This window comes from Henckelia pumila, chromosome 2, assembly GCF_033568475.1.
Source record: "Henckelia pumila isolate YLH828 chromosome 2, ASM3356847v2, whole genome shotgun sequence".
Taxonomy (NCBI): Eukaryota; Viridiplantae; Streptophyta; class Magnoliopsida; order Lamiales; family Gesneriaceae; genus Henckelia; species Henckelia pumila.
The window spans coordinates 151629343-151640289 of record NC_133121.1 but is presented as its reverse complement, the minus strand read 5'-3'; the positions used below and the strand labels follow the sequence as shown (position 1 = coordinate 151640289).

Sequence of the window (10947 nt, the reverse complement as noted above, 5' to 3'; positions counted from 1 at the left end):
CTAATGCTTTCCTTTTGCTTTAAGTATTTCAGGTTTTGCTGATTCTTGCAATGTAGTTTCTATTCTTACTATTTCAATGAAATTTTTCAGTCTACATCATCAACAAATCTCCATCATGCGTACAAATATTAACATCCATTTGTGATGCTTAAACAAAAGTCATACCCATGCAATCGGTAAAAGGTCATCCATGTGTAAGAGGTCAGACCGGCATTGCAAGAAAACTAAAGCGCCGACTCTATTAGAGGTCAAGACAATAAAATTAAGTCATGTGATACTTCATCACCCAAAGGGTGGGTTTGGGACTTCCCGTGAGTCAAAATATTGAGAGCTTGATCCGCTTCCAAGTTCCCTCACATTAAGCATCATGATGTATATGTACTTATACATATTCATATAGATATACATATATATACACATACAATTTAATTTATTAAATATTGGGTTTTCATAAGCTTTGTCATTGTTCTCAAAACTACTACACACTCGTTAGAGAATCAATAGCATTAATAAAATATCACAACAAAATACAAAATAAACTTTAGAAAAAATTCAAATGCATAAATATTATCATGGAATCAGAAAACCATGGCCCATTGTATAATATTATCCTCTCTTTATAACCTTTATGATTAAATCTTCTCTATTTTTAATTTTTAAAAATTAAAAATATTATATCCTTTTACAAATAATTTTTTTTATGGAAAATTATTTTTTTGGTCATGTATGTTTGTAATTTTGCGATTTCGGTCCTCTATAATTTCAGATTTTAGTTTTAGTCCGCTATATTTATTTTTTTAACAATTTTAGTCTTTTTTTTTCGATGTAGCGCTGATGTGGCAAAAAATGCATTGCTGATGTGGAGCTGGTGTATACGGTGCCACGTAATCATTTAAAAAAGAAAATTGAAATTGCCTAAAATCATAACATGAGGACTAAAACTGAAATATAAAAATATGAAAAACCCAAAATCGCAAAATAATAAACATACAGGACCAAAATTACAATTTTCTCTTATTTTTATAAAGACAATGTTGATCATCAACTGCTAAATTAATAATACAATACAATCCGACAAGACCAAAGAGCAACATATATTTACACAATAATAATAAATATAACCTATGTGTGTATATATATATATATATATATATATATGCGTGTATATGTGTGAGATGATCCTGTTTCTATTAGGCCAAACCCCATATTCCATGTTTACATTACATGTCCTCCTCTCTATGTTTCTTGAAAAAGCTAGGAAATTGAATCTGAAATAAAACGTTATTTTAGCCACTGAAATTAAACTGGATCAATCATCCAAAGAATCTGCGTGTAATTAATTTAATTTTGTCGATGCCTCTCTGATTATTACTCATCTCCTCCAACTCGACTTTTTGTCATCTTCCGAGTTGCGTTTCTTGGTTGATTCTCTCCCTTTTTTTTTTCTCCACTTGCCAACAAATCCCTTCTCCACAAATTCTCCAAAACATCAATCTTTCGATATAATATCCATTCTTTCAGCGTCAAGATCAAGCTAACACAAAACCCACATCAGATATTCTTGAAAAAGAATGCAAGACCCGTATCTGTATTCTCAGATCAAAGCACAGTTCCCGGAGCAAGAGCAACTCAAGTGCCCCAGGTGTGATTCCCCAAACACTAAATTCTGCTACTACAACAACTACAATCTCTCCCAGCCTCGCCACTTCTGCAAGAGCTGTAAAAGGTACTGGACCAAAGGCGGCGCCTTGAGGAACATCCCCGTAGGCGGCGGCTCCCGGAAGAACGCCAAGCGGAGCTCCTCCGCCGCAAACAACCACCAGAGCAAGCGCCCCGCCTCATCTTCGTCGCCGCCATCGAACGCTAGCTTCAACAACAGCAACACTTCTGCAGCAGCTTCCGATCATCAAGACTGCAGCTACGGGGGCCAATTCGGGAACTTGATGATGGATGTCAGCGGTACTAGTTTCAGCTCACTCTTGGGGTCGAGCGGCGGCCAGTACGCTAATTTCCACGACCGCTCAAATTTGGCTTTGGCCGATCATTTCGGAGGCCCCCATCATCATCCCCAAGTTGGCACCGCCAATAATGACCACGGATTCTTGAACAACGTCGGGGAGGAGGAGGCTGGAGAATCCGGCTGTTGGAGTGGCGGAAATGGTTTGCCTGATCTTGCTATTTACACACCTGCAGCATCTAATTTTCACTAGGTAAGATTTAAAAAAAAGGTACACTTGTTCATTCAATGAGAGGGGACAACCAAATTGGCTCGCTCTTCGTTTTTACGTTCAAGCAAACTTGGTGAGAAAAAAAATTAATGGCTTCAGTCGATTAAAATCTTGTCTGAAATTAGTTGGGGTTACGTTTGAAATGGATATATATTATATAAAATTATTAGTCATTATATATATGTTGAAGATGGACATGGTCCTCATTCATCATGGAGTTGGCACTTTCTCTATAGTTGTGCCTTTTTCTTTTTCGGTTTTTTTTTTAATTTTCTTGGGGTGTGCATGTTAAGTAGTTTTGAGACATTGTATGAGTTCTAATTATGGAGGTGATACTAATAATTCGATCATGAAATGGGTTCTTGTTAATTTCTTTATCGTTGTTTCTCCATGTTCCACATTTTTCATTTCTTGGTTGATGCATATATATCTATACATCTATACAATATTATGTAATATATAAATCTGTATTTACATGTATATTGATTCCACAATGATTATATGATTATATGTATATTTACATCTATACAATGATTTACATGTGGAACCAGAGAGTTAACCCTCTCTGGATCACACACATATACACCACTCGATCCGAGTTATCTTAGCAATCATATACCAATAATTTATATATATATATATATATAATATAATTTTTCATAAATTAATTTGTATGTAATTTTTTTGGGCTATACTAAAATTAAGGATTGCCATTCAAACATAAAGTTACAATAAGGAATATATATATATATATATATAATAAGGATTTTATTTTTGGATAATTGATTGGAATAATTATTTTTGTTTTTTTCTAAAAAAAAAAAGAAAGAAAGAAAAAGAAAACGTTTTTTTTATATGAGATTAGGAATATATGATATGGTTTGATTAGGATACACGGAGATTGTTATTCTATGCGGCTGATCATGATATAATATAAAAATATAAATAGGTCGTGCAGATTAATAATGTATAAACATATTATAACAACTTCATAATCCGGGATATAATTCTGTGTGCTCTAAAATCTAGATACTATTGTATTTTTTTTTATAAATGAATCATGATTGGTAATAATATTTTCCACCATAGTCGAGAGATCTCTTAAAATGAAAAATAGAAGAAAGCTGTCTATATATATTTCCGTTACATCAGATATGACGTTTTGGGTTATAGTGAATTTTTATTATAAAGTAAAATTATATGCAAGAACAAGACATAAAAAGTTGTTGAAAAGGATGTCGATTTAAAATTAGGGGGGTTTTAACCGTATTAATTTTTTGAACTACGTTACAAATTGTCTTTGATGTATGATCAAATATATCAACCAACTAGTGCTATAAGTGTAAATAATCGAGTAGATATATTGTTAGACATTTTTATGGATTTATATTAGTGAGTTGAGTTGACTTAACATATATCTTCATAAAAAGTAATATTTTTGACATAAAAAAATAATATTTTTTTTATGGAACATGTCAATAATGAGATATCTGTATCATAAAATTGAACTGTAAGATCGTTTTATAAGAATTTTATGTTTATAAATTTATATGATATACCACTTCGATATATATATATTTGGTAAGTTTTTTTCATATATCCATCATTATTTTTTTGTTGTTTATAGGATAAATTTCAAATATATATATTGAAATTTATCCTATACACAACAAAAAAATAATGATGGATATATGAAAAAAAAACTTACCAAATCATGATCATCTTTCACATGTAAATATATATTATTGATCTTATAAAAAATTAAATAAAGCCTAAATGAAGATTGGGGTTTGGGTAGCCAAACCCCTCCCCTACCTTTTCCCTAAATTAATTATTACTTTCTTATGCATTTGAATAAATGGGTTGTGGAATAATGGGGTGGGAGGAAGATATGAAGGATCAGGAAATGTGTTTTTTAGCATTATTTCTGTGTTTGAAAGGACAAGACATATTTGAACTTTTTCCCTTGCTTAAATTATTTTATGCAAACTATTTTATCTTTTATCTCTCTGCATGCTTCCCCCCTTAGCTTGGTTTAGTGCTGCTCTGTGACATTCGATTTGTTTATTATATATATATATTTGTATTTTATTAGCGGGTCTTGTGGACTATCTTTGGCCTACGACACCTGCTTTAGCTAGGGAACTTACAATATTTTTATATAAACATGTTATGTATTTGTGGTAATGGGATGCATGTTTTAATTTCGTGGTCTGAATTTATATCTTTTGGCAATTTCATTATGTATCGTGTGGAGTCAAAATGCCCCCAAAACGTACGGTCCGATCCCTTGATTTTTTGAGTGCTTTATGAATGCTTTTGAGATGACCCGAAAACCGATTGGTAGAAAGGATTATTGTTGAGTTTGGTTACGTTGTGTAAATTAATACACTAATTAAAGTCAGATTCGGAATTTCTTAGTTTTTCTTTCTTTTTTTCGAGGAAATATTTTGAAAAGATATCATGGAACAAGTAATTGGGATATATATATATATATATTGGCATATATTATGAGATTTTTTTTTTTTTTTAAATAAAACTATCTATAGAAATCAAATGTTTGAGTCACAAGTTACAACATCAGGAAGCCAAGATGGAATATTACAAGTTACAACTAAAAAATTCCAAGTTCGATCTTGACATAAACACTTCATGGGCTAGACGATGAACAATACGATTTACCGATCCTTGCATATGTTTTAGAGACACAAACTCTGAATATTGAATGTAAGTATTCATTTCCAATGCAATAGACCCGTCCGAACTAAAATTATCAACATATTAGATGATCGCTTGCACCACATATATTATGAGAATTGTATCAAGGTTGGAGCTAGAACTTTTACGTTGTTGTCGGGGAAGGACAAACCATTTACATTTTAATTAAATAAAAATAGTGTTTAACATGTACTCATAAAAAAAAATTAATTGTAATAAATAATATAATTCGGCGTATATTATGAGAATATCGGTGTAAAAAGTAAGGTTTCTAATTTAGTATATGAAAGTTAAACTAATTATTGCTTCAAAAAAAATTAACTAATTAAAAACTTCTTCTTCAAAATAAATTATCTAAAAAATCAGAAGTAACTATAGTACAAAAATTTACAATTTTTTAAAAAAATTTTATATATTCCATAATTATCAGTATATGAAATTCATTTATCTATTTGCTTATTACTACTTTAGAATGGAGAGCTTGAGCTCTCTACTATATATTTATTACTAATGAAATAAGCAAGTATTTATCTACTATTTTATTTCGTAATCTTATTTTGACATTGAGACGATGATGTGTCCTATTGATCGAAATGAAAATTAACATTTTTGACATAAAAAATAATATATATTTTTTTCACAAGTTAAAGTTGAATAATATCTCCATCTCACAAAATTAACTAATAAAACTATCTCACAAGAATTTTTGTATAATTGAAAACACGTGCTCGAGTCTCGACTCTTATAGTAGAAGTCGAAAGAGTTTACATAAATTCATCAAGTTTTTCATATTAGTCGACATCATTCTAAGAGTGGACACGTTTCTGAAATTGTTGGTTATGCCAAATATCAAAGTCGGAAAACTCCTAAATAACTTCTCTTTATTTGTGGAATCAGTTGGATATAATTTTTTGACAAGTTTGAAACTATATTCATATAGAACAATGTTTGTTATGAAATAAATCTCCCTCCTTTGATCAAGGAGAGCATTTGTTGATCTCATTAAGAGGCGTGACAAACAGGGAGGACAATAGGGTAGGTCTTGGGTAGGTTTAACTAAACTCGGGATCTATCCCGCCTCATTTTAGACTCACTTTGCCTCAAACTCAATGGTCATTCATTTAAATTGGAATCGCTAAAAATATATATTTGTTAAATTTTAATCGGGGTATAACTCACCCCTTTTGAGACATGTTTAAACTCGAACACGGAACATGGTCATCCCTAGTTGCAAATTGAGGTATCATACAAAAATTTTAATAATAAAAAAATAAAAGATTAATTAAGGTAGGCAAATTTGAGTTGAGGTAAATTCTCGCAACATCACAAAAAGCAAACATGGCACTTGCACCATGTGCAAACTAGTGTGTCTATCATGCATGTTTGGGCTAAGCACCTTGGGCTTAGTTGATTGGGCCTCTGTCATGCTATTGGACTTGAAAACTCAATGCACAAGTCCAGCTCGGTAGTCAGCTGGTTAAAACGGTTGCGGAGAAACAAATAATAGCTTAAGGGATCAGTTGGAGGTCAACACAACTGAAACTAAGAGATTCCAAATAGCAGAGATAAGTGATCTTCTGGTGAAATCAAGAAGATAGAAGAAGATCTAGAGTTGCATGATATTGGATAGAACTCAAGGATAGAAACTTGAGCTGTAATATGTAATTCTTCTTTCTTGCCTTTGATTGTAATCAGATCATCATTGAAGCTTTGTTAGTAAAATGGTGGCTGCAGGTTTCCCGTGGATGTAGATCTCTCTAAGGGATCGAACCACGTGATTGCATTGTGACGTTCTTGATTGAAGTTTGAGCTGTGTTGTTGGCTTATTGATTGTTGTTGTTGATACTCGTGTGATCAAAGTCAGATTTGTGTATTGTAGTTGGTATGTTTTCTTGTTTATTACTTAACAAATGGCTCCGTCTGTGGGAAGCGAGAAAGAAAAAACAAAACAAATGGGAACCATGAAGTTTGACATTGAGAAATTCACAGGTAGAAATGACTTTGGGCTATGGAGAATCAAGATGAGTGCAATATTGATTCAACAGGGTCTTCCTGAGGCTTTGGAAGGCGAGAAAGCCTTGAAAGAAGATGACAAGGACAAAGCTCGGAACTTGTTGAAGGCTCAGAGTGCAATCATAATTTGTTAGGGAGATAAGCCACTCAGAGAAATCTCAAAGGAAACATCAGCTGCAGGGATCTGGTCCAATTTGGAGAATCTGTACATGACAAAATCTTTGGCTAATAGGTTGTATATGAAACAAATATTGTATTCATTCAAGATTTATGATGACAGGGAATCTCTGAGCAGATTGATGAATTTGTCAAGATCTTGGACGATCTTGAGAACATTGAGATCAAGTTGGAGGAGGAAAATAAGGCATTGATTCTATTAAACTCACTGCCTCATTCTTATGAGAATTTTCGCGATGCTTTACTCTATGGCAGGGATCAAACTATAATCTTTTAGATGAAGTTCAATCTGCTATTAAGGCCAAAGAGTTAGAAAGGAAGCTTCAGGCACACTCTCAACCCCAAGGTGAGAGTCTTATGACAAGAGGTAGGCAGGAGAAGATATTTCATAAGAAAATAGATATATTCTTTGATGAAGAAAATATGGGATTCAGTCAGCCTACAGCAGCACCTAAAGCTCCTACACCAAAAGAATTAGATCTTAAAGTTGAGGTGGAGTATGACTCTTATGCTAAAACACGGAAGAAAGATGATGTAGTAAATCCAGACAAAACTCTCATGACAGTGTAGAAGAACCTTATCAAGAAAGGGGGGAAGAAACCTATATGTTAACCAATTCCCAAGTCTTGTGTCATCAAAGCAAAGAACTAACTGGAAACAGGCTATGGAAGATGAAATAAGGGCCTTAGAAAAGAACAAGACTTGGGAATTGGTTAGCAAGCCAAAGAACCATCGGGTGATAAAGTGTAAATGGATATACAAACTGAAGGAAGCAAATCAAGATCATAAAACAATGAGATACAAGGCCAGACTTGTGTCAAAGGGATTTACACAAGTTGAAGGAGTTGACTATCATGAGATATACTCTCCAATAGTTAAACATACTTCAATAAGATTATGTTAGCACTGGTGGCTCATCTGGATCTGAAACTCGAGCAGCTTGATGTCACTACTGCTTTCCTTCATGGTGAGTTATAGGAAATCATATACATGGATCAACCTGAAGGCTTTATTGAATCTAAGAACAGTAACAAGGTGTGCCTAATCAGAGAGTCTCTTTATGGACTTAAACAAGCCCAAGGCAGTGGTATAAACGCTTTGATGAATTCATGATAGATATAAACTTTGAGAAAAGTGCTTATGATAATTGTGTATACTTTAAAAGGGATGGTGAATCAGTCAGAATCATTCTCCTACTTTATGTGGATGATATGCTCATAGGCATCATGATCAAGAGTGACTTGAATGATATAAAAGGGAATCTGAGATCAGAATTTGAGATGAAAGAATTAGGGGAAGCCAAGAAAATTCTGGGGATGCACATAATCAAGGACATGAAGGCTAAGAATCTATTATTAAACCAAATTTCTTAAATCAGCAAAGTGCTATATATATTTAATATGCACAAGTCCAAGGCAACTGGTACACCATTGGGACAACACCTAAAACTTTCTTCAGAACAGTCTCCTAACACTCCTGAAGAAAGGGATGAAATGGAAAGCACACCTTATGCCAGTGCAGTAGGAAGCATAAATTATGGTATTGTATTCTTTCATCCTGATCTAGCATATGCTCTGAGTGTTGTCACAAGGTTTATGGCAGATTCAGGACAGGCTCATTGGGAAGCCTTAAAATAGATTCTGAGGTACTTAAGAGGATGCTCGAGCCTTGGACTATTGTTTTAAAGACAGGAAGCTGATAAAAAACCAATTGTGGGATATGTAGAATCTGATTTCGGTGGGAATTTGGAAACCAGAAATTCAATCACAACGATGGTTTTCACAGTGTTTGGAACAGCAGAGCTACACTCCAATCAGTGGTGGCTCTTTCCACTACTGAGGCAGAATATATAGCTCTTACTGAAAGGATTAAAGAGGCTATATGGATTAAAGGAATCGTGAAAGAGTTTGGCATTTCACAACAGCAGGTGGAGGTGCAATGTGAAAATCAAAGTGCAATTCACCTCACAAAGCATCAAAATTTTCATGAGAGATGTAAGCACATTGATGTGAAACTCCATTTTATAAGGGACATCATATCTAAGGGAGAGATAGTAGTGAAAAATATATCTAACCTTGACAATCTTGCTGATATGATGACAAAACGAGTACCATAGGGAAAATTCAGGCACTGCCTTGGCTTGATCAAGGCCGTGGAGAATAACTGATCCCACTTAGTGGGTAATTGGAAGACAGCCAACACTGATAGACAAGGTGGAAATTGTAAAGCAGTGTATCTATCATGTTTGGGCTAAGCACCTTGGGCTTAGTAATTGATTGGGCCTCTGTCATGATATTGGAATTGAAAACTCAATGCACAATGTAATAACCCGGTTCTATTTTACAAGATTAATTTGCTAATCATGTTTATAATTAATAAAAAATAATTATGAGATTTTAATATAACCTAGCGGATCAAGTAAATGGGTCCATAACACCTGAAATATGCTTAATGGGCTTATTGGACCTAAAGCGGGTCGGAGCTTCTAAACCAGGATCAGAACGTCCGATCAAATCGGAACCAATGAATCCAGTTCGAAAGCAACGTAGACGATCTGAGCTTTTGATTGGAGATTGGATCTTTCGATCTGTATCATCCGGGACGTGGCATTAGAGCTTGTACACGTAGCTGCATGCAGGAGATCGGAACCTCCGAAGTGCAGATCGGAGCTTCCGATCGTAGCCAATGGACACGTTGAATGCATATATCGATCGGAGCTTCCAATCAATCAATCGGTGATTCCGATCGTGGTCTATAAATAGGGGTCCGAGGCCTCATTTTCATTTTATAATTCCTCACCTCTCCTTGGCCCATGTAGCGTGATTCTAAGTGCTTTTGGGTAATCATTCTTAAAGAGTTGGAGTAGGTAGTAGTTTTTAGATAACGGACAGTGTTTGTAGTAGCGGCCAGGCGGCGGAGATCTGGTGAGGTGTCCAGGATTCGTAGCAAGGTTGTGTCCAGGCTCTATAGCATGCGACATCAGCGGGCTGACAACGGACGAAGGTATGGATTTGGTTCCCTATAGTAAATAGGGAGTAGTCTGTAGTTTATTTAAGGATTTTAGAGCATGATAGGTGATGTTTGGCATGCTAGATAATAAATGGTATTTATGTATTGTAGTGCTGCATGGTAGGCTTGGACCTAGAGGAGAGCTTCTAGGATCTTCCTTAGTAAGGTACGAAAGTATTATTCGAGATATCCAGATTGAGTATGCATGTATTATGTATTTGCATGTTTTATATGCTTTATCAGTACAACATGTCATGACTGTATGTTGCATACATGAGCATATTGATCCCGTATTCTTGAGATATCCTGTAGTAGGGCGCTCACCTTAAGAGTTTATGGATGGTTGGATACGTAAGTCTTGTGTCATGTCACCATTATGGTTGGACACTTGTACTAGTATCAGTTCACAATTATCCACTGGGTATAGGAGCCACCTCATGATGCGACGGCGCAACCTGCTATATACCCTGGGCCCGGTTTATGAGCTAGTTTCTTGACCTGAGTGTCTTGGTACCCAATTCATTTGCATACATGCACGTATAATACCGTATACTCATACTCTCATACTGAGAATATTAGGATCACTTTCGGTTATTTTCTGTTGTCTGGATACCCCATTCAATGGGGCAGATGCAGGTGGTTCTCCTGAGGACATGGAGTTTAGGTGGTGACCAAGACCGGATTGGCAGTGTTGACCACTAGGCTTTACTTTCTGGTATATAGCTTATTCAAAGTTCCGCATTTACTCTGATTAAGATTATTTAATGTTTAATTGCATGCTTAAGTTCTGAATAGTAGGTGA

At 34.7% G+C, this 10947-nt stretch overlaps 1 protein-coding gene across 1 annotated transcript; it reads left to right on the top strand.

Annotated features, from left to right (window-relative positions):
- Nucleotides 1–1191: 1191 nt before the first annotated feature.
- Nucleotides 1192–2694, top strand: LOC140883564 (uncharacterized). Its single transcript, XM_073290090.1, has one exon. The coding sequence runs from the start codon at nucleotides 1572–1574 to the stop codon at nucleotides 2208–2210; it is 639 nt and encodes a 212-aa protein (XP_073146191.1). The 5' UTR covers nucleotides 1192–1571; the 3' UTR covers nucleotides 2211–2694.
- The last annotated feature ends 8253 nt before the right edge of the window (nucleotides 2695–10947 follow it).